Source organism: Heterodontus francisci, chromosome 13 (genome assembly GCF_036365525.1).
Source record: "Heterodontus francisci isolate sHetFra1 chromosome 13, sHetFra1.hap1, whole genome shotgun sequence".
In the NCBI taxonomy this organism is placed as follows: Eukaryota; Metazoa; Chordata; class Chondrichthyes; order Heterodontiformes; family Heterodontidae; genus Heterodontus; species Heterodontus francisci.
In genome coordinates, this window is record NC_090383.1 from 77,784,312 (window position 1) to 77,809,810 (window position 25,499).

At 42.7% G+C, this 25,499-nt stretch overlaps 1 protein-coding gene across 3 annotated transcripts in view; it reads right to left on the reverse strand.

Moving 5' to 3' along the window:
* LOC137376446 (tyrosine-protein phosphatase non-receptor type 14-like) overlaps positions 1–25,499 on the reverse strand; it is a 268,323-nt gene that overhangs the window by 63,720 nt on the left and 179,104 nt on the right. For all 3 annotated transcript variants that reach the window (XM_068045035.1, XM_068045032.1, XM_068045034.1), the window contains 3 exons: positions 23,647–23,744; positions 15,594–15,661; positions 1,226–1,296 (listed from right to left, as the gene is read on the reverse strand). In XM_068045035.1, the coding sequence (XP_067901136.1) occupies positions 1,226–1,296; positions 15,594–15,661; positions 23,647–23,744 (237 nt within the window). The remainder of the gene's footprint in view (positions 1–1,225; positions 1,297–15,593; positions 15,662–23,646; positions 23,745–25,499) is intronic.

Here is a 25,499-nt window from a genome sequence, read left to right on the forward strand (position 1 = left end):
TTCTAACAATGCAGTGCCTCCTCCGTATTGCACTAAAGTGTCAGCATAGATGATAATGACTTGAACCCATAACCATGAGGGGACAGTGGTACTAATTGAGCCAAGCTGGAATAAAGGAGGGAGACATTAAACAGCTAGACTAAGTAAATGGCAACACCACCCATACAGGCAATAACCAAGTTATTGAATGCACAGATTAAGATGAATGGCAGGGTGGCAACACTTATTGGCATCTGCAACCTTAAAATTTCAGGAATGCCAAGTCTTGCATCATGTTTGGGTCGATAAACTAAGCAACATAAAGAGGACCAAGCATTTCATCTGACTACACCCAAACTGCTCAAGCGTTCCATACTTCACCACCTACACTTACGCACAACACAATTTTCAAAATTATACCTCAGTTATAGTTAGGGATGGTGCCACAATCCAGACTTAAGATCTGAACAATGCTGAGAGTAGATTGGAGGAGCTGTCCCAGTCACAGAGAGCCTGTGCTATAATTTGGACTGTGTACATGGAAATGCTGAGGCAAGAATAGTGGGAGCCCTGTCCATAGATTGGGCTCTGTATAAGAAAAAGATTATATAGTGGAGCTGCCACATTCATACGGGGTGTATTTGGCCCATGCTTGGTAGGGGTGTGTTACCAGCCTCCCAGGTAGATCTTGTCTGGACCAGCACGAAGAATTGGATGAACCAGCTGATGCGTCAGAAGCTAGACTATTGTCAGTTTGAGAATCTGATCTCTGATGTAAGGTATAACCAGAATGCAGAACTTTACACAGTCAGCACATTCTGCTGATATCTTTAACACTATAAATCTCAACTGGGCTTCTGAATTTCTACCTAAGATTAGATATCCCAAGATGTGCTGCATGAAGAGGCCACACAAAATTATACACTGTCATTCTCATCAATACCTACTGTTCATTTTTTTAAAAATGTAGATACAGACACTAGCAACATTTTATGGCACCTTTTAAAACATGAAGTAAAAGCTGTGAACCTGCTGTAGCAGTATAGTGAACAGGTACACTTCAGCTTACAAAAATGTATGAACCGATGTCAGGCTGTAACCTGGCAGCAATTCTTAGAAATCTATTCCCTCAAGAATGACAGAATGGATCAAAGGAATATCTGTAAGAAACCAAGCTCTTATAAGCCATAATTATGGGCTGCCTGTTTTTCAGTTAGCATTCTACTGCACTGGAGGCCTTGCTTACCTGTAGGCCTGGTGTTGCATTGCTACCTTGTGTGTCATTTCTTCCAGCATCCGTTCATCCTGAGCCCAGTCCTATAAACAGATAAAAAAATTAAAATTTGCAAGCTAATCATAGTTATTAATGCTATAAATCATTTACAACCTAATAAAGTTGACGTCCAAGGACAGAAATTGAGAGGCTTCATTGTTGGTTTAGGGCCTGATTAGACACAAATCCAATGAATCCCAAGCTAATGCCTAGTGAGGATCCACGCTGCAAAAAATTCTGTTTACAATAAAACCATCATTCCTCTGGGCTGGGAGGGAAAAAAAATAATCACCTAGAATTCCTGCCCTGATTTTTATCCAGGGATGCTTATTAGGTTAAGGCACTATATAAATACAAGTTATTGTTGTTGTGAGTGCTGCTGGAAATTCAGACGAGATTACAAGTGGATTCGACTGAGCTGCCCTCCATTCCACAAAGGGGTAGAATTTCTGTGAGGGTTCTCCCAATCCCACAGCATTTGTCCAGGGTTCTGGCTGAAGTTACAGCAAGATATCAGCAAGACCCCTGCAGAAATTCTACTCAGACTCGCATGAAGATTGGTTATTTGGACATGGTCCCTTAGGACAGCGGTTCTCAACATTTCTGTTTCAGGCCCCCCACTTCTTCCCAGGTTATAAAAATTCCACTCATCCCCCTAAAACTCAAGTATTTCTTCCGTATAAAAAGTGGTTATGAAAATAAACTTTTTTTTTTGTTTCCTGGATTAATGTGAAATTTGTTACTGGTGCCAAGCAACAATTCTCAGGCTAGCATTCAAACCTAATGTCACATAGCTTGCCTCCACAATTAAAGTGCATTTTTTTTTAAAAGTCTGAAAATACGTTAAAAATACTAACTCTGAAATAACATTTCATAATTTGGCTATTATTTTTACTGGTCAGATATATTCTTCCTTCTGTATCCCATCCCTAACTGAGCTCCCCCTACATCAGATTGTCACCATGAGGCAGAAGCAGCTTTAGGAAACAACATCAGATGATTGATGCCCTGTTGGCGGCACAGTGGCGCAGTGGTTAGCACCACAGCCTCACAGCTCCAGGGACCCGGGTTCGATTCTGGGTACTGCCTGTGTGGAGTTTGCAAGTTCTCCCTGTGTCTGCGTGGGTTTTCTCCGGGTGCTCCGGTTTCCTCCCACAAGCCAAAAGACTTGCAGGTTGATAGGTAAATTGGCCATTATAAATTGTCACTAGTATAGGTAGGTGGTAGGGAAATATAGGGACAGGTGGGGATGTTTGGTAGGAATATGGGATTAGTGTAGGATTAGTATAAATGGGTGGTTGATGTTCGGCACAGACTCGGTGGGCCGAAGGGCCTGTTTCAGTGCTGTATCTCTAATCTAATCTAACCTTCACCTCCCTCCACCATGGCTGATTGGGCTGGTGATGGTCTCCAGCCGATTAACTCATGTTAAGACATAAATGTCTTTCATAGGTATTAAACACCTATTCATGTTGCCTAGACATTTCAAAACACGTCACAAAGTCAATCAGTTTCAGAATGCAGTGAACCCTATTTAGGTAGGCAAACTCACTCAGCCAAATGTCGGTATTTCTTCCGGGTAGTAAGCAGTTAATTTATGGGTACAATTTGTATTTTTTCTAAACATCCTCTGGTTATTTTTGACAGACCCCTTGAGACCATCTCGCAGACCCCTGTTCGAGAAACCCTGCCTTAGGGCAGACCAGGTCTGAGGATCCATACTTTAACTAGAAGCAGCAGCTTCTGGAGATCAGGGAAATAAGGAGGAGAGGAATGAAAATAAATGCATCATTGAAGGAATACTCAGTCTAAATATCAAATGGATTTGCATCATCATCCATTATTTCCCTCCACACGGCTACCGTGATCTAGGTATGAAAATTGATTAGGAACTGATGTCATACTTTGTCCTTTTATCCTAAATAAAGTGCCACAGCGATGAGCTGAATTGATACGTGAGACTAAACTATTCTCAAATGAACAATTTTCCAACAAATGCTCAATCTCCATCAAGCAGCCTTGTGCATCAGGTGCTACACTGCTTCTGTGCAAATAAGTTTGTGAAAAATATTAACTTTTTGTATAAGAGTCCAGTAGCAGACATTTTATTGCCTTTAACCATGGTGAAAGGGTCACAGCTGCGCTCAGCTAATTATGTAATAAAAATGAACTCCCAACCTAACCTTCATAACCTTTGCCAGACTGTAGTTCATGGATTATGAGGTCAGTAACTTGTTTGATAAATATGGTATTGAACTGGAGCAGTTACAAAGCCTCAAATGCATTTGACATCAATGGTATGCTCACGATTCAGATCTGTAAATAACTTTGAAACTCATCCCCAATATTTACATAATACAAGCGGTTCTTAAAGCAGAATTTCTGGTCTGCTGGTTGCAGTGGGGAAAATTATCCAATGAGCTTAATCTGAGACGTGGCTTCGGTTTGTTTAGATCAGGTGCACCTGCAAAGTCAAAAAGATTTTCTTTAAAAAAGCCCTGAAAGGAATCTAGTGTGTTTGATCTTCACACAAAAAATAGCTTCAAATGAGCAGTCCTGCCTTGGCATGGAAATCAGAAACAAAATATAGTGCCCTACAGGTGTGGGGCTGCCTGCAGGCATAGAGTGCTGCTTTGTCTTATTATTTCTGATGAAGTTCTTGCATATTTCACTGACAGAAACAAGTATCAAAAGGGAGGATCTGGAGTATGAGGCCGGGGGAAATCATCCACCATATTTGTGTGCTTTGCTGGCCTACAAGAAATTAATGGCTTCCCTCAGAGGTTTTATTTTCTTTCAATCTTGGCATTGTAGCATCTCTTAAAGCTCAAGAAAATTGGCAGCTTTTAATTAATATCAAAGAAATAGTACTGGAGAAATTAATGGGACTAAAAGTTGACAAGTTCCCTGTGCCTGATAGCCTACCTCCGGGGCTTTAAAAGAAGTAGCTATAGAGATAGTGGATGCATTGGTTTTAATCTTACAGAATTCCCTAGATTCTAGAATGATCCCCAGGGATTGGAAGGTAGTAAAGGTAACACCATTGTTTAAGAAAGGACGGAAACAGGAAACAGGGAATTATAGGCCAACTGGCCTGACATCAGTAGGAGGGAAAATGCTAGAATCTATTCACAGAATCACAGAATAATACAGTGCAGAAGAGGCCCTTCGGCCCATCGAGTCTGCACCGATGCATTAAAGACACCTGAAATGTCTACCTAATCCCATTTGCCAGCACTTGGCCCATAGCCTTGAATGTTATGGCGTGCCAAGTGCTCATCCAGGTACTTTTTAAAGGATGTGAGGCAACCTGCCTCTACCACCCTCCCAGGCAGGGCATTCCAGACCGTCACCACCCTCTGGGTAAAAATGTTCTTCTTCAAATCCCCCTTAAACCTCCCACCCCTCAGCTTAAACTTGTGACCCCTCGTAACTGACCCTTCAACTAAGGGGAACAGCTTCTCCCTATCCACCCTGTCCATGCCCCTCATAATCTTGTACACCTCGATCAGGTCACCCCTCCATCTTCTCTGCTCCAGTGAAAGCAACCCAAGCCTATCCAACCTGTTTTCATAGCTTAAATGTTCCATCCCAGGCAACATCCTGGTGAATCGCCTCTGCACCCCCTCCAATGCAATCACATTCTCCCTATAATGTGGCGACCAGAATTGCACACAGTACTCCAGCTGTGGCCTTACCAAAGTTCTGTACAACTCCAACATGACCTTCCTGCTTTTGTAATCTATGCCTCGATTGATAAAAGCAAGTGTCCTATATGCCTTTTTCACCACCCTATTAACCTGCCCTTCTGCCTTCAGAGATCTATGGACAAACACGCCAAGGTCCCTTTGTTCCTCGGAACTTCCCAATGTCAGGCCATTTATTGAATACTTCCGTGTCACATTACTCCTTCCAAAGTGTATCACCTCACACTTTTCAGCGTTAAATTCCATCTGCCACTTTTCTGCCCATTTGACCATCCCGTCTATATCTTCCTGTAACCCAAGACACTCCACCTCACTGTTAACCACTCGGCCAATCTTTGTGTCATCCGCGAACTTACTGATCCTACCCCCCACATAGTCATCTATGTCGTTTATATAAATGACAAACAATAGGGGACCCAGCACAGATCCCTGTGGTATGCCATTGGACACTGGCTTCCAGTCACTAAAACAGCAGTCTGTCATCACTCTCTGTCTTCTACAGCTAAACCAATTTTGAATCCACCCCATCAAGTTACCTTGAATCCCGTGTACATTTGACATTATTAGGGATGTGGTAACAAGTCACGTAGAAAATTATAATATGACTAGGCAGAGTCAATATGGATTAATGGAAGAGAAATCACATTTGACAAATCAGTTTTTTTTGAGGTTGTAACTAGCAGGGCAGATAAGGGAGAAAACAGTGGACGTAGTGTATTTGTATTTTCAAAAAGCACTCGACAAGGTGTCACACAAGAGGTTATTGCACAAAATTTGGGCTCATAGGATAGAAATAATTTTTGCATGGATTGAGGATTGGTTAACAGACAGAAAACAAGAGAATAGGAATAAATAGGTTATTTTCAGGTTGGGAGGCTGTAACTAGTGGGGTAAGGCAAGGATCATTGCCTGGACCTTGGCTATGCTGGAAATTTGAAATAAAAACAGCAAATTCTGGAAATATTCAGCAGGTCAGTCAGCATCTGTAGAGGGAGAAACAGAGTTAACGTTTCAAGTTGATGACCTTTCATCAGAACTCCTTTCATAGGAAAAAGAGAAAAGCAGGATTTTGTTTTTAAATGGTGAGACTCTGGAAATGTTGGTATTCATGGATGTTCTGGCACAGAAAGCTAACATGCAGATGCAGCAAACAATTACGAAGGCAAATGATATGTTAGCCTTTATTACAAAGGGATTGGAGTATAAGAGTAAATAAGTTTTACTGCAGTTATATAGGGCTGTGATGAGACCATACCTGGAGTACTGTGTACTGGTTTGGTCTCCTTACCTAAGGAAGGATATATTTGCCGCAGAAGCAGTGCAACAAAGGTTCAATAGACTGGTTCCTGGGATGAGGGCACTATCGTACGAGGAGCGATTCAGTAGACTAGACCTGTATTCACTAGAGTTTAGAAAAATGAGGGGTGATCTCATTGAAACATATAAAATTCTTAAGGGGCTTAATAGGGCTGATGCTAGGAGGACGTTTCCACTGGCTGGGGGTGGGGGTGGGGGTGGGGGGGGGGGGGTGCGAGGGGTATGGTCTGAAACTAGGGTGGTCACAGTCCACAGTCTCAGAATAAGGGCTCTGCCATTTAGGACTGAGATGAGTAGAAATGTCTTCACTCAAAGGGTTGTGAATCATTGGAACACTCGACGCCAGAAAGTTGTGGATGCTCAGTTGCTGAGTATATCCAAGACAAAGATTGATAGATTTTTGGATACTAAGGGAATCAAGGGATCATCTGGGACAGTGGATTGAGGTAGAAGATCAATCATCATGTTGAATGGCGGAGCAAGTTCGAAGGGCCAGATGGCCTACGCATTCTTCTATTTCTTATGTTTCTTATCACACTGATATTCCATACATTCTATCTATAATATTCTCTCTCATACTGCTAAATTATGCCAGTTATACTGCAAGGTGGATTCAGCAACAACTTTACATGTGTAAGATTTCAAATGATGTTAATTCTTCAGATGTGAGGAGCAAGAATGGCAGGGGATGGTTTATGTGGCAATGTGAACGTTTACTGCAGGCCAATTTGAGAGGGCAAAAAGCTTAAGCAGTCTGTGGCTATTGCCGAGACAGTAGGCCTGTCAAAGTGTCAGAGGTGGCAACCTTTGACACCACTGATATTTATCTCCAAGCAAAATGGGATATAATTAGTTTGGAAATGGAAAGACACAATTTTGCTGCCAGTTTTCTTTTTAAAGATACTGCCACAGAGAAATCAGATTACAATTTAATTTTTTCCCTATCAATTGTGAATATTTTTGTTCACAATGTAAGTACTGATAACATTGTTGGGCATGGGTTGATGGAGTTACTAACAACAATGGGAAAAGTTGTCCAGTTTGTACTATGTATTTTGTTTATTTCCTCATGAAATGCGGGCATCACAGGGCCAGTATTTATTGCCTATCCCTAATTGCCCTTGAGAAGGTGGTATAATGAGCGGCCTTTTTGAACCGTTCTAGTATATATGGTGTAGGTAAACCCACGGTACTGTTAAGTAGGGAGCTCCAGGATGTTGATCCAGCGATAATGAAGGAACAATATATTTCCAAGTCAGGATGATGTGTGACTTGGAGGGGAACTTGCAGGTGGTGGTATTCTCAAGTGCCTGTTTCCTTGTCCTTCTAGGTGGTAGAGGTTGTGTGTTTGGTGGCCGGGGGCAGGGTGGGGGAGGGGGGGGGGGGAATGCAGTTGCTTAAGAAGTCTTGGAAAGTTGTTGCAGTGCATCTTTTAGATAGTACACACTGCAGCTACAGTAAGCCAGTGGTGGAGTGTGTGAATGCTTATGGTGGTGATTGGGATACCAATCAAGCGAGCTGCTTTGTCCTGGATGGTGTCGAGCTTCGAGTGTTGTTGGGGCTGCACTCATCCAGGCAAGTGAAGAGTATTCCATCACGGTCCTGACCTTTACCTTGTAGATGGTGGAAAGGTTCTAGGGTGATGGGAGGTGAGTCACTTGCCGCATAATACCCAGCCTGCTCATATAGCCACAGTATTTACTTGGCTGGTCCAGTAATGTTTCCGATCAATGGCGACTCCCAGGATGTTGATGGTGGGATATTCAGTTATGGTACTGCTGTTGAACATCCAGGGGAGGTGATTAGACTCTCTTGAGGGAGATGGTCATTTTTGTAGCATGCATGTTATTTGCCACTTCTCAGCCCGTCTGAAAATGGTCCAGGTTTTACTGCATGGGGCACAGACCTGCTTCATCATCCAAGGAGCTGTGAACGGACTGAACACCGTGCAATCATCAGTGCATGCCCCCACGTCTGACCTTATGATGAAGTGAAGGTCACTGATGAACAGCTGAAGATGGTTGGGCCTAGGATAAAGTAATAAAATTGTCGAGTCATATAGCACAGAAAGAGGCCATTCTGCCCAACATGTGTGTGCCAGCTCTTTGAAAGCTATCCAATTAGTCCAGACCCCTGCTCTTTCACCACAACCCTGCAAATTCTTCCTTTATTCATTGAAAAAAAATTGTGACTTTCGCGCATGTAATTATGCAGTTTCAATGTTCTCCAATGAAAGGGAGATAATTTACACAGACAGTTCGAGTGCCAACACTGCTTGGATTTTTAATTCTCCTCACTTACACTGTTGGGCTCAGTAACTATATCAACATTCACGGCTTTTAACAGAACTATGGCAAAGGAATATATTACAAAAGGATATACCACACAGTAACAGGCCACTCAGCCTAACGAGTCCATGCCGGCATTTATGCTCCATTTGAGCCTTCACCCAACTTTCCTCATTTACCGATCAGCATAGTCCTCCATTTCCTTCTCCCTCATATGCTTATCTGGCCTCCCCTTCAATGCATCTATATTATTTGCTTCAACCACTCCCTCTAGTCACGAGTTCCACATTCTCATCACGCTCTAGTTAAAGAAGTTTCTTCTATGTCCCTATTGCTTTTTGTTGACTATCTTATATTGATGGCCTCTAGTTTTGTTCTTCCACACAAGTGGAAACATTCTATCTGTATCTACTCTATCAAAACCTTTCATAATTTTAAAGGCCTCCATTATGTCACCCCTCATCCTTCTCTTTTCAAGAGAAAAAAAGAGACCCAGCCTGTTCATCCTCTCCTGATGGGTATACCCCACAATTTTGATATCATTCTTGTAAATATTTTTTGTACCCTCTCCAGGGCTGCTATATCTTTTTTTAACATAGTGTTACGACCAGGTGAGAAAGAGGTCTAGGGTTCCATTTCAGCCGTCACCTGGTCTTACTGTAACAGGGTTTAATTTTAAACACACTGTTTTTAGCTCCCCCTTGGTGAATCCTTGTTCACCACTTTCCAATGATAAGGCAAAGAAACCAGCACAAACAGGCTTTTTTAGGTTTAAAGAAGAAAAGTAGAAATTTAGTAAACTTAAACTCTAATTCAGTTAAAGCCTACGGATACACGACGCGCCCATGCTAGCATGCATATGCGATACACACATGCAGATAGGGACAGAAACAGCAGAAGAAAAATAAAGTGGAAAAGTTTGAGACAATCTCTGAAGAGGGTTTTTTGTAACTGTGCTTCGAGCTCACAGTAGAGTCCTTGTTTGTAGGTAAATCTTGCCTTCCGTTGGGGCCCAGTATTCTTCTTAAACCTTGTTTTCTGTAGCAGATCTTTCTCTCTTGGGGTTCATGTGTCTTCAGTGGGTTTTGGAGTTCAGTGAGAAAGAGATGGGAGCAGTCAGGACAGGCTGTGGCGAGCCAGCCAGCAGAGTCTTTTCAATCCAGGAGCAAACAGCTTCCTGCAGACTCTTGAGTTCAAAATCTACAATTCAGAAAAAAACCCAGGCTGCCAAGCAGGCGAGTCATGCGACTAACTGTTTGACCATGGCTGTTTGTGGATTGTATTGGAGCAGGGGATAGCTCCTTTGTTCCAAACACTGTTAATATGCAAAAATGCCTTTCCAGCTAGGGGCCTGGCAACCCATTGTCACAGGCCTTCTCTTCTTCCCAGCAACAATTTGAAAGTTAATGTCCATGTGGCAAAATTAATGTGCCTCATTCTTGGCAGGTGGGGGCCTGCATGATAATAGTGACCAGAATTGTATTCTATGCTTTAGATGTGTTCTAACCAAGGTTTGATACAAGTTTAGCATAACTTCTTTACTTTTCCAATTCTATCCTTCTAGAAATCCCTAGTGCTTGGTTTTCTTTTTTAAATGGCTTTGTTAGTCTATGTCACGACTTTTAGTGATTTGTGTATTTGTACTCCCAGATCCCTTTGCGATTTAGCTAATTAGACAATGATGAAACATAAAATATTTACATTGTCGTGCAGGCCCCCACCTGCCAAGAATGAGGCACATTGGATTTGTCATATGAACATTGATTTTGAACTGTTGCTTAAGGGAGGAAATGATTTGTTGAACAGATCAGCCATGGTTGGAAAAAATATCTACATACTAACTGACGCTGCTTGTGTAGGCAAAGAATCATCCCCTGACACATTCAACCCGCAATGATGTTGATCACTGGACAGTGATGGGGGCGGGGACGCGCATTCCAGTACCTGCTGGGGTGGTGCAATCCACAGGGGCCAGGACCGATTAGACCAGCTGGTCACGAGACTAAGGATTTTTTGAACAAGCCACGGAGAGTTTGAGCAGAAAGACTGTTTGCTCCTGAACTGAGAAGATCTCTCCCGGTCTGCTCCCTTCTCTTTCTCACAAGCCTCTGAATCCACTGAAGACATATGAACCCAAAGAGAGAAAAGTCTCCTACAGTAAACAAGCTTTAAGAAGAATACTGGGTCCAAACAAACAGTAAGATCTATCTACAATCAAGGACTCTACAGTGAGCTCGAAGAACCGAAACAACATCTAGATATTGCCTCAAACTTTTCCGCTTTATTTTTCTTCTGCTCTTTTCTGTCTCTATTTGCACGTGTGTATCATGTATGCATGTTAGCTTGGGTGCGTCGTGTATCCATAGGCATCAACCGAATTAGAGTTTATGTTCAAGTTTAATAAATTTCATCTTTTTTTCTTTAAACCTAAGAAAACCTGTCTGAGCTGGTTTCCTTGCCTTATAATTGGAAAGCAATGAACAAGGATTCACCAAGGGGGAGTTAAAAACAGTGTGTTTAAAAATAAAACCCTGTTGCAGTAAGACCAGGTAAAGGCTGGGAGGGGCCCCAAGACAGCTTTCTCACCTGGCTGTAACAACAATGTAAAAAATGATGTTCGTGTAGCCTGTTTTGAGATGATGTACGGTATGAGAGTTAAGTCTTTAGAAGCATACAACATTTACATATGGATCAACAAATGTCACAGGATCTACATAAGAACAAACTTGATTGGGAGCCAGAGAGCAGTGGAGACAGGGTCACTGAATATTTTTAAGACTGAGTTAGATAGATTCTTGATTGACAAGAGAGTCAAAGGTGAAAGCAGGTAGACAGGAAAGTGGAGTTAAGGCCACAATCAGATCAGCCATGATCTTATCGAGTGGTGGAGCAGGCTCAAGGGGCCGAATGGCCTGCTCCTAATTCATATGCTTGTATGTAAGGGCATGATGAATGAGGGTTTCAGTAGCAGATGAACTGAGGCAGGAGGGAAGTCAGGTGATGTTACTGGGGTGGAAATAGTCTTGGTGATAGCGCGAATATGTGGCCCATAGCTCATCTCAGGGTCAAATATGCTACCAATATTGTGAACAATCTGGTTTAGCCTCAGACAGTTGCCAGGGAGAGGGATGGAGTCAGTAGCTAGGAAACAAGAGTTTGGAGTGGGAGCCGAAAACAATGGCTTCAGTCTTCCCAATATTTAAATAAAGGAAATTTCTGCTCATCCAGTACTGGATGTTGGATAAGCAATCTGATAATTTATCAACTGTGGAGGAATCAAGAGAGGTGGTGATGAGGTAGTGCTGGGTGTCGTAAGCATACATGTGAAAACTAACGCTCTTCTTTCGGATGATGTTGTGCAGGGGCAGCATGTAGATGAGAAATAAAAGGGGGCCAAGGATAGATCCTTGGGGGACACCAGAGGTAATGGTACAAGAGCAGGAAGAGAAGCCATTGCAAGTGATTCTCTGTCTACGATTAGATAGATAAGAATGGAACCAGGTGAGAACAGTCCCACCCAGCAGGACGACAGGGCAGTGGTGTTGCAGGAGAATGGTGTGGTTAACCGTGTCAAGGCTGCAGACAGGTCAAAAGGGGCATGGAGGGAGAGTTTATCTTTGTCACAGTCACATAGGATGTCATTTGTGATTTTGATAAGAGCTGTTTTGACAGTGCGGCAGGGGCAGAAATCTGATTAGAGGGATTCAAACATGGAGTTCTGGAAAGGATGGGCATGAATTTGGGAGGCCACAACATCTTCAACACTTCAATTTTAATTGCTCCACCATTGGTGGCTGTGCCTTCATTTGCCAAGGCCCTAAGCTCTGGAATTCTCTCCATGAACCTCTCTGCCTTTCTACCCCTCTCCTCCTTTAAGATGCTCATTAAAACCTAACTCTGACCAAGCTTTTGGTCACGTGGCTCAGTGCCAAAGTTTGTTTCATAATGCTCCTGTGAAGCGCCTTGGGCCAATTTATTTTGTTAAAGGCGCTAAAAAATACATGTTGTTCTGAAGATTGACCACTTGCTGAAATGATCATGATGGACTTAGAAAATGAGACTCCATGGTGCAGTGAGTTAACAGAGAAAAAGATTGGTGAAGACAAATGTAGGTCCCTTACAGTCAGAAACAGGGGAATTTATTATGGGGAACAAAGACCAACTGAATGCATACTTTGGTTCTGTCTTCACAAAGGAGGATACAAATATAATACCAGAAATGTTGGGGAATACAGGGTTTAGTGAGAGAGAGGAACTGAAGGAAATCAGTATTAATAGAGAAATGGTGTTGGGGAAATTGATGGGATTGAAGGCCGATAAATCCCCAGGGCCTGATAATCTACATCCCAGAGTATTTAAGGAAGTGGCCCTAGAAATAGTGGATGCATTAGTGGTCATCTTCCAAGATTCTATAGACTCTGGAACAATTCCTACAGATTGGAGGGTAGCAAATGTAACCCCACCACTTAAAAAGAGAGGCAGAGAGAAAACAGGGAATTATAGACCAGTCAGCCTGACGTCGGTAGAACAAAGATTTTATAGCAGAGCACTTGGAGAACAGTGATAGAATCGGGCAGAGTCAGCATGGATTTACGAAAGGGAAATCATGCTAGACAAATCTACTAGAATTCTTTGAGGATGTAACTAGTAGAGTTGATGAGGGGGAGCCAGTGGATGTGGTTTATTTGGACTTTCAGAAGGCTTTCGACAATGTCCCACATAAGAGATTAGCATGTAAAATTAAAGTGCATGGGATTGGGGGTAGTGTATTGCGATGGATAGAAAATTGGTTGGCAGACAGGAAACAAAGAGTAGGGATACATGGGTCTTTTTCCAAATGGCAGGCAGTGACTAGTGGGGTACCGCAGGGATTGGTGCTAGGACCCCAGCTATTCACAATATATATTAATGATTTAGATGAGGGAACTAAATGTAATATCTCCAAATTTGCAGATGACACAAAACTGGGTGGGAGGGTGAGTTATGAGGAGGATGCAGAGAGGCTTCAGGGTGATTTGGACAAGTGGAGTGAGTGGGCTAATGCATGGCAGATGCAGTATAATGTGGATAAATGTGAGGTTATCCACTTTGGTAGCAAAAACAGGAAGGCAGATTATTATCTGAATGGCTATAAACTGAGAGAGGGGAATATGCAACGAGACCTGGGTGTTCTTGTACACCAGTCGCTGAAGGTAGCATGCAGATCCAACAGGTGGTAAAAAAGGCAAATGGTATGTTGGCCTTCATAGCGAGAGGATTCGAGTACAGGAGCAGGGATGTCTTGCTGCAATTATACAGGACCTTGGTGAGGCCACACTTGGAATATTGTGTGCAGTTTTGGTCTTCTTATCTGAGGAAGGATGTTCTTGCTATAGAGGGAGTGCAGCGAAGATTTACCAGACTGATTCCTGGGATGGCGGGACTGACGTATGAGGAGAGATTGAGTCAGTTAGGATTATATTCGCTGGAGTTCAGAAGAGTGAGGGGGGACCTCATAAAACCTATAAAATTCTCACAGGACTTGATAGGGTAGATGCAGGAAGGATGTTCCCGATGGTGGGGAAGTCCAGAACCAAGAGTCATAGTCTAAGGATACGGGGTAAATCATTCAGGACTGAGATGAGGAGAAATTTCTTCACCCAGAGAGTGGTGAACCTGTGGAATTCGCTACCACAGAAAGCAGTTGAGGCCAAAACATTGTATGTTTTCAAGAAGGAGTTAGATATAGCTCTTGGGTCAAAAGGGATCAAAGGATATAGGGCGAAAGCGGGAACAGGTTACTGAGTTGGATGATCAGCCATGGTCATAATGAATGGCGCAGCAGGCTCGAAGGGCCTACTCCTGCTCCTATTTTCTATGTTTCTATGTTTCTAACATACTCTTATTTTGCCTCGAGACTCGAGTTTGAATCCACACCAAAGGGACAGAATGAAAGCTCTCTCTCTCTGCAAATAGTAAAGGTCCTAAATTTATGGGCGGCACAGTGACGCAGTGGTTAGCACCACAGCCTCACTGCTCCAGCGACCCGGGTTCAATTTTGGGTACTGCCTGTGTGGAGTTTGCAAGTTCTCCCTGTGTCTGCGTGGGTTTCCTCCGGGTGCTCCGGTTTCCTCCCACATGCCAAAGACTTGCAGGGTGATAGGTTAATTGGCCATTATAAATTGCCCCTAGTATAGGTAGGTGGTAGGGGAATATAGGGACAGGTGGGGATGTTGTAGGAATATGGAATTAGGGTAGGATTAGTATAAATGGGTGGTTGATGGTCGGCATAGACTCGGTGGGCCGAAGGGCCTGTTTCAGTGCCGTATCTCTAAACTAAACATAAAGATCGTCTGGGCAGTTCCTATTCAGTGCCTGATGGACAAAAGCCCACAGCATAGAAATAGCCCACAATCTAATACAAATAAACGATACATTTAACTGCACTCTGATCGGAGAGTCTTGATGTTGACCTTATTCCCCACAACTAGTGATGACCTGGGAGGGCAGCTGCTGAGTAGGGAGAATCATCGAATAATCTTAAAAATTGTGGGGCTACAATACAGTAATCCTAGGACTGAACAAATTACTACACACTATAATCCTGACATCCGTTTAGGGTTGCCAACCCTTTAGAATTGTCCTGGAATCGAGTCTTCGGGAAGTAAAAATTAATCTCCTGGACAGTGCTTCAAGCATCCTGGCAGAAAAATCGAAGGACATGAAAACAAATATTTATTTTCCACATTCTGTTATTAGTTATAAAAATAATGAAAATGGGGTAAATGGCATTTGACTGGGCAGAGTGGTTGGAAATCATGTGAAGAAACATGCAGGAATATGTCCACCCAGAGTTGGCATTTCTACATAAGGTGGGACTTTGTGGGGCTCATATTGCAGAGATGCATGCTTTCTCTAATATTACAGTCAGTCATTCAGGGAGGGTTGCAGTCTGTAGACTTAAAAAAAAAATTTTGTAACAGAATCCAGAATTTTTCACCAACATAATCTATTACCAATATACTTCAAATGCCTAATCATTTCACTTACCATTGGGAACAAAACATATTCCCTGAGGAAATCCTGGGACTCGTACTGTCCATAATCTCCAAAATCAGCTGCGAGGAAAGAGAACAGGTTGGCAATAGTTATTTTTATTGCTGCTATTAAATGAACCCTTTGCAAAGGGAAAATATCACATTCAATATATCATGGTGGATCCAGGCACAAATAGTAAAAGAATAATATATTAAATGTACAAAACAAATATTACACAGGGTTTGAAAGTACAAGCCATATTGCAACTGAAAATGATAAGATTTGAAATCAGAAGTTGGTAGGATGCAAAGTGATGACTCCACTACTGCCATTAGCTACTAATAGTGTTTCTCCTACTTGTTCATCTGGTAAAACCTACATGCAACCCTATCCTACAGATCTGAAAGCTCCCAGGTTTAATTCCTGCTCTGTACTGATCTCCTTGATTTCAGTCAGTGTGGCAGTAAGACTGTTATAATTGACCTGTCCTTAGACTAGGAAGAAGAAACAATTTTTAAAAGTCAGTCATGATCATGACCCAGTTACCCTCTAAATTGCATGTTTGTAGATGTCCTACACATTTAAGAGTCACCATTGTAAGATATCAAAGTGCATCCTTGGATTTCTGGCGCTACAAGTGTTCTTTTGCCTCCAAAATGGCATCTGTGGTGGGCATGCACACTTCTGGTGCTAGCTGTACCAGACGCCATTCTGCTGAGGGCATTAACACACGCAGAGGAAGCATCTGCCAGAAGTATGCAGAGTAGGCAGATTGTGACCTCAATCAGCATATAAGGCTGATTTGAAGCCAGCACTGCCAATTTGAAGTCAATGCTTCAGCTTACACTCTATTGTAACTTCACACAGCTGAACATGTGTTTACCAGCAGGAAGGGCCACCACCCACAACCCTGCCACCCCCCGCGCGCTATTTAAAGAGATTATCAACTTTTTTCAGTTTAGTTGCTGATTAATTTTTACTGGCTCTTGCTGCAATTAAAAAAGTGTTTGGTAGTTTTCAGACGTTTTTTCCTGAAAGATTTAAAAAAATATCTGCAGGGAGTAGTGTGGCACGTGCTGTAGGACTTTGTCCTGAAATCAAGGATTCTGCACAAAACATTTGCTTCCAGACATGGGTGCAGAAGTAGACTACAGCATGATAAGTAGAAAGCACAGAGGCAACACAAAGCAGGACAAGCTGCTGGAAGGAGGAGGAGGAGATGGGCTCTCAGCAGAAGGTCACATCAACCCAAGTGTTCAGGGAGCAATTCTCCTACCTGAACCCCTGTGAAGAACAGTACAGATGACTCTGCTTCATGAAACACATTGTTACGACCAGGTGAGAAAGAGTTTAGGGGTTCCCTCTCAGCCTTTGCCTGGTTTAACCGTAACAGGGTTTAATTTTAAAACACTTTGTTTTTAGCTTCCCCTCAGTGAATCTTTGTTCACTGCTCCAATTGTAAGGCAAAGAAATCAGACAGGTTTCCTTAGATTTAAACAAGAAAGGTGGAAGTTTATTAATCTTAAACTCTAATCCGGTTAATGACTACAAATATGCGACGCGATCACGCTAGCATGCATTTTCAATAAACACACACGCAGATAGAGACAAAAAAAGTAGAAGGAATAAAGGGGAAAAGTTTGAGGCAATATCTGGTAGTTATAGTCCTTTAAGTTCAATGTGGAGCCTTTGGTTGCCGGTAGGTCTTGCAATTCGTTGGGGCCAAGTTCACGCTTCAACTTGCTCAGATGTAGGAGTCTTTCCTCTCAAGGTTTACATGTCTTCCATGAGTCCGGTGGCTTGAGAGAAAGCGAGAGCGAGAGAGGTGCTTCCTTATTCCAGCTTCAGTTTCAAACAGCCTTCTGTTTCTTTCCCTGTGGCACATTTCAAAAAACCCCAGATTGCTCAGCAGGTTAGTCATGTGACTAGCTCCTTATTTGGAACAGTCTCTCCTGCGAGGTTTGTGGATTGTACCTTAGCAGTCTCTGGGATACGCTTCCTTACACCTTCAATGTCTGGTGATCAAAATCCATTTGTGTTAATTGGAGTAGGGAATGGTCCTTTGTCTCCATACAGCGTCTCTTAGTATGCAAATGTCCTTCCAGCCCAGTGTCTGGTGATCTTCAAACAAGTCATTTCTTCACTCCAGCAACAGTTTAAAATCAACGTTCATATGACAGAATTAATATGCTTCATTCTTGGCAGTTGGCAGTCTGCATGATAACATTCTCACTGAAATCTGTCACCTGCTGCAGCCACAATTACAGCCTCAGAGCAAGGAGAGCGAGGTGGGTTCGCAAGGATTGAAGGCTTCTCCATGGTGCAGGGAGCATTCACTGCACATATGTCTCTTTATGGGGGGGGGCACACATCAGCTCTGAATTGTACCGCCACCGAAAGGGATACCACTCACTCAACATTCAGCTAGTATGTGACCATATGTCTGAAAATCCTGGAAGTTGTCATGACGTCTTCATTCTGTGCCGGTCCACTGTGCCATCTGCACTTGAGCCACCTCAATAAATCAGAGGGTGGCTACTGAGTGACGAGTTCTATCCTTTGACAACTTGGCTCGTGACTCTGGTATGCACACTCACGGACAGTGCGAACCCACCTCGCATATAATGAAAGTCATGCTGCCACATGAAATGTAATAAAGCAGACCACTTAGGTGTTTAAATAACGCTTTGTCAATTTTTGAATTGCTGGGACGTCTGCAACCAACAGTCGAATGGGATCATGCAGGGGGCCCGCACATGGTATAAGAAAATGGCAGCCAGCTTTGGTGAGACAAGAATAAATAAAACACATCACATACAACTGTGCAAAGAAAGAAGACTGTAGAGACTGGAAATTCTGAAATAAAAACAAAAGAAACATGAAAGTCCATTAAAAGTTAAATAGAAACTGTAAAGCAAAAAAGCAGGTTAGCGTTTTGCATGTAGACACTGTCATGCTAGGCCCCCAACTGCCAAGAACGAGGTACATTAATTTTGTCATGAACACTGATTTTAAACTGTTAATGGAGTTAAGAAAGGACTTGTTAAACAGATCAGCCATGGCTGGAAAAGACATTTGCATACTAACAGATAGTGTCTGGAAGGACAAAGCAGCCATTCCCTGACATTCAAGCCACGATGGACTTTTGATCACCAGACGTTGAATATGGGGGAGCTCGCATTCCAGGTTGACTGCTAAGATGGTTGAATACATAAAAGGACATGGTCAAACCAGCTAGTCACACGACTAACCTGCTGGGCAACCTGAATTTTTTGAATTTGTACGAACAGTTTGGGCAGAAAGTCTGTTTGCTCCTGGACTGAGAAGATCTCTCTCCTGTCTGCTCCCATCTCTTTCTTACAAGCCTCTGAATCCACAGAAGACACATGAACCCCAAGAGAGAAAAGTCTCCTACAGCAAAACAAGATTTAAGAAGAATACTGGGCCCCAACGAAAAGCAAGATCTACCTACAATCAAGGACTCTACCGTGAGCTCAAAGAACTGCAACAACAACTCTTCAGATATTGCCTCAAACCTTTCCACTTTATTTTTCTTCTGCTCTTTTCTGTCTCTATCTGCATGTGTGTATCACGTTGGCATGTTGTACATCCGTAGGCGTTAATCGAATTAGAGTTTAGGTTTAAGCTTAATAAAATTTCACTTTTCTTCTTTAAACCTAAAAAAACCTGTTGTGTTGGCTTCTTTGCCTTATAATTGGAAAGCGGTGAAAAGGGATTCACCAAGGGGGAGCTGAAAACACAGCGTGTTTCAAATTAAATCCGGTTACAGTAAGACCAAACCTCTTTCTCACCTGGTCATAACAGCACTTTATCAGTATGGGTTGTCAATGTTGTAAACCAGAGATATCCAATATGTTGGGCATTAGTCACATGTAGCTAACTGGAAATCCTGATGTGGCTAATTGCATTTTTGGTGAACAAATGAAAAATAAAGTACTAGACATAGTCATTAGGCACGTGATCTCCATACTCGTATTTGCATGGCAAGTGCACTTTCTGTTTTTGTGCGCTTGTTGATGACTGACAAGGTGGTCATTGTGTGAGCTTTACTTCCTTGGCTACTGCATATTGGCTATCTGCTAAAATGGCATGTAACATGGTTAAAAACGCACCATGGAAACACCTGCAATCTTCTATAGTAAGGGCAGCAGTCATCATGGTTAGCTCAACTAATTGGAATAACCATGCCAGGGCAGCAGAGGAAAGCAAGTCCAACTCATAATGGAGTAGCTCCGACAAGTCAAGGCAAAGGACTCGGAGTATCCAACTGCATCCTGGATGGAGTGGCGGGGCAGATCTGGCAGAACTCATGCAAGTCACTATCGTCTGCACTCACTCTGATGAAGTCAAAGTACTGCTTACATCTGCTAGACAAAAATTTAGAAGATTTATTAAGATGTGCTGTGCCTGATAAATTCATACTAGAATCCCAAGCTTTGTTGAAAGAGAAAGACTGCAAATATGAATAGTGGTAGATGTTTGTTAAATAAGTATATGCCAGAATTACATTTACCCGTCTCATGCATAAGGTGCTTTCAACTAAGATTCGTGCAGGTGGCTAAAATAGTGTCACCATAGCTACTAGTCTATGATCTTGATTGGACAACACTGTTGTAAACTTTAAAATGTTTAAACATATTGAACCTAAAGCTGGTTTATTACTGCTCACCACCATTATAATTTACCACACCTTCAAATCTATCCTGTAAAGTAGACCATCTTAACAAATACAGCTCTTGTTGTACAACCATTAAACCAGATCCTGAAATTCCCTGAGACTCAACACAGCTGCAGTACACATTCCTGTGTCCCTTCACACCTACATGACAATTTCACACTTTGTAGGTGCCAGGAATTCAATTCACTAAAATTGGATTGCATCCCACAAAAAGTAGGGCACTTGTAAATGCGAAAGATCCAGCTTCTTTGCTGTGGTCAAGATACAAATGCATAAACACTGTTCTGCTTATTCACCCCGTTCCATCTCACTAGCTGGAATAAGTCACTGCTTTAGGCTAAAGTAACTTGCTTCCTGCACATTAGACTCTGCATATCAGACATGAATCTACAAGAGTAATTTTGCAGGGCTTAATTTCTGGTATAAAACCTCGCTAGACACTAGCAGAGATTGGAGATGAGGCTAAAACTGTAGTCCCAATTCTCCAACCCACTGTCACTGCTCGTGAGGCTCTGTATCTGGAGCACAGTCTTGCAAAATTACTGGTTATGGCCTCAGTTTTCAAAAAAATGATCTATTAAAATGAGTGGGTTACCATCAGCATTATGTTTGGAAAATCTAGATTAATATGTTTTGTGTGTCTAGTTAATTAATTCCTTTGCCCCTAAAATCTCTTCACTGTAATTTGCTATGGCTAAAACCTATTTCTTGATTTATAGTGCAGTGTAAAGTATCTTTGAAAAACATACTCTAGGCACCAGCCTGAGATCTGCTTTCAGATCCTTTATTATTTCACTGAAGTGGCCTTTCTATATTTGAGAGCCCGAACAGTGATTGGCAGTGGACAGTGACACTAGGGGAGATTGTGCAGCCAAACCTGGCCCTATCTTCACCGTGCATCATACACAAACACTTTCTGGCAGAGGTTACTGGTTACTAAACAGCAGTGGAAATCCCAACTGATTTTTTCCTCCACTGTAGAATCCTACTGCCATCCTGACTGAGATCAGTGGACTTTTTAAACAATATCCAAATGAAAGAAAGGCAAATTTGAAAATCCAATTTATTTTACATCATATTCAGAACTGCATTTGCTGCTGATCCCAGTCTGTCATACTATTACATTTTGCTTCCTTATGCCCACAGCAGAATTCTAACTAAGTCTATGATCCTATTGCCAGAAGAATGAAGTCATATTTAGTAGGGTAAATGCTGGGAGTAATCTCTCAGAATCTGGTTTCCAGGTCTGATCTAAACAAGCAGTAGCATAAAAGCAACTATGGATCATAGGCCTGCTCAGTTTGTTAGATGGAGTTTTAATCAATGTTTTTGGCGGACACCACCACTCCATCTCCACACCCAAAGTCACTAATGGGACAGGTAGACTTATAGCACTGTTGCCTACAGAGCAGGAAAATCCAAGATTTCTTCCCTGGTATAGGACAAGTTTAAACAAGGCATTACAAATTGCATTCAGTGATTCAGCAAAGGAGTAAGAAAAATCAACTCAAGTTTCCCATTAATATAATGTAACATTTACAAAAGAGAGATAGAGAGAGGAAAATTAGAACATGAATATGAATATGACTGTGTGCACAAGTCTGTGTAGTGAGTGCCTCTATGGTTAAGCATCCTGCCAACATTTACAGTCTAGGTTCACATAGGAAGAATACCACTTGGGAAGAAGCCCATCCAGAATATGCAGTCAGTAATGTCTGGTTATTGGTTATATGCCCAAGGGTTGATCTCATACCAATAGATGCAACTGGCAGATTGCTAGGCATATAACGATGAGCACAGGATTCTGGAACATCAGCCGGGGTTTTTTCCTGGCAACGGGTGTCTCGACCACCAGCAAACGCGCCAGTGAGACCCGCATCACCGCCTCTGGGGAAGGCCTGCCAAATAAAGTGTCAATTAGGCACTTAAGTGGACAGCGACGGGTCTTCCCCAGGATCAAGGACCCCGGCGACAGAGGTCCGCCTGCTGAGAGCTGTCGGCTAATCAAAGACCAGCAGCTGTTCAACTGAGCTGCGCCACCACAGAGGCAGTGGCTACTGCTGGTAGAGTACTTACCTGAGGCCCTGGAACTAATCTGTGAATTATGTATCAATTGTTTGATTATACACAGGTGAAGGGTGTTAATTAGGATCTTACTTGAGCACCTATAAGCAGACACTTACTGAGATTGGTGAAGGGTTTTGAGTGAGGAGCTACATATTTGGAATCCTGTTACTCTATACTATAAATGTGAAAGATAGGCTCCAACATTATCCTTCCATAACAATCTTTCTGGAGCTTAACAACAGTTAAGTCACAGCTGGAGGTGCTTATGTAGTGGGGGTGGCAGGGGAGGAGGGTGTAGTGGGGGTGATCAGCAGCAAGGGCAGGGGGGTGGCTCTCAGTGCCCTCCCCCCTTACCCCATGCTGGGCCACTCATTGAAAGGCTCAACAAGGGACCCCACCCCCCGGAGCTGGTAAGTAACCTGCATGGGTTTGCTTGGCGTGCTCCCTGTACGGTGACAGGCCCGCCCACTGCTGAGCTAATTCTGGCGGCAGGTTGAGGCCCTTAATTGGGCATTAATTGTCCACTTAAGGACCTCAATTGGCAGCAGGGTGGGAAGGCCATTCACAGGCCTTTCTGCACCAAACTTAAATTTGGGTGGAGGTGGGAGGTGGCACCCTCCCTCCACCATCCAGCCTGATTAGGTGCTCTCCCTGCTTCCAAACCTGATGCGGGGGACAGCATAAAATTCCCCCCATTGTGTATTTAGTGCCTGAATGAGGGACCCAGCATCAGGAAGGGGGGGGGCCTGCTGAGGGCCACCCCACACCCTTGCTGCCTTACCCCGCAAGACCCCTCCCTCCCTGACCTATCTTAAGCCTGGTTCCAACACCACTCCAGCTACAGCAGCAGCCACCACTTCCGTGGTTTGACTGCAGCTGCCTGCCTCCGATTGGCTGGCAGCCCTGCGACAGGGTCCTAAATCCTGTGGAAGGCCTGCCGTTGTCCAGCTAAGTGCCTGATGCGCACTAAATTCGGTGGGCCTTCCGTAGAAAAGGGGACGCAAGAATCTTGGTGTCGGTTTCCCCCAACGTCAACACCCCTGTGGTTAGCATAAAAATCCCCCACATTGTGTCAGTTCCAGCTTTTATTAGGCAGTATTATTCCACTGCCAGATCACTACCTAAATTCATTTCAGAGGTGATGCAGCTGAGTCAAATGGGGATTTAGTGACTACATTCTAAGATATTCAAATCAAACTTATCTTGCTGTGTTCATATAATTCAGAGAATACACAAGGACAATAATTTCTGAGGGCAGCATAAACAGAAAAGGTAGAGATTCTGCAATTATACACTTACCTTGCACAGCTAAACCAGCTAGCCTGATGCCTTGCTCCAATGTACAAGGAAGCCGTCCATCGAGCACATCTTTCTTTACTTGAAGGTAATACTGGTACCTAAAACAATGAGTACAGAACATCGTCAAGTGGGGCTGATCCATTTTATTTCTTAAATTGAAATAAGTACCTTTCTGAAAAAAAAATTAAAACAACCCAAGAATTTATGTTACCTTGGACAGCTCTTGGTTATGTAAACCAATAGATCAGTATGAAAAAGTAAACATGACCAGAAAGAATAAAGCAAGAAAACACTCGTATTTAGGTCTTTCCTTGTTCAATCTGCAATGTGTGGTAATGAGCCATAAAGATACTTTCAATCTCTGAGCTGTATTGAGAAACTGACCTCAACCAGATTGCCAGTACAATTGGCCCCAGTATCACAGGACTAGGAAAGAAGGCAGGCAAAGAAAATCAGACTGGGCTCCTGCTAACACCTGCAGGAACTTATGTGTGTTATATAGGAGGGATGATAAAGGGAAAATTAAGCTCAGTGTTAATTTTGAAACCCATCCCCCAACACATGCACATACCCAGACAACTAACTAGTATTCCCTGTTCAGGCTAATACCTGAAGATCTGCCATTGGGTTGAGGTAGCAGATGGTTTCTAGCCTTACCCATGGGTCACTGTCTTCATAAGAGTACAGCATAAAATGGGAAAAAGAATAAGGTTGAAAAGTCAGTGGTGTTTTTGGGACATTCACTGCCCAAGGGCACTAAATAAACAAATGGGTCCTAGCTATCAATAAATATTTACTAGTAAACAGATCTTAAAACAATATTGGAGGAAAGAGGACATTTTTTGCAAGAGGCTATGTAAATATCTGAAGTAAATGTAACCTTCAGGTCTAAAGTTTTAGTGAGATCTTTCACACACATTTATGGTTATGTTGATGGTTGCTTGCCAAGACCATGCAATAAGCCACCCGGTTGCTAAAATATGTTTACCATGTCATGGCTGAACAGTACTGCCACTGCAGGAAGCTGTTTTCACTGATAGTTGTCACCAAGAGCTACCACACGTACCACAACCTGGCACTGGTGCACTAACTTTTCCGACCACAGAACAATGACAAGATAAATACTGCTAAGTTGCAGTATTGTCAGCCCATGCAATACACATGCAAGACTTCTTTCCATTTACTGATAATGCCAGTGCAGTTTCTTCCCAGCTAATGAAAATACATTACACTTCTACAGTTTAGTCAACCTTGCACTGTAATGTCTGTTAGTATAAAATTAAAATGAGTTGACAATTTGCTTACTTTCTCTTAACTTGTAATTATACTAAGATGCTACATGAAATTTCCAGCCGTAAGGTATCAGTCAGCCTGAGTTTATTAAAAAAAAGTAAATGAAACACCATGGTTTTATCCTGTTCAAAGCCATTGTGGAAGAGGTTGGTTTTAAGGAGGTGTTTGCATGTGTGAGGAAATGTAGCAAGGTGAAGGGGTTTAGGGAGGAAATTTCAGAATGTGGGGTCAAGATGTCTGAAGACACTGATGGGGTTTGGAACACACAGTAAAGCAGATTTGTAAAAATGGAGCATGCAAGCAGGAGGGGCTGGGAAGACAGAGAGGGGTATGGCCACAGAGTGGTTTGAGGATGCGAATGAGAATTTTGAAATGAATGCACTGATGGATATGAAAAGGTCAACTCAGGGGATAACTGCAGGTTTCTGCAGCAGTGGGAGTGAAAATATGTGTTTTATTGCACTTTACTTCTAGATCATTTAGCTAGAAAACAAGCTTTTTACTGTAATACCGGCAGGATTTTAAACAGCAAAAAGTCAGCACATAATTTTTCAAAAGCA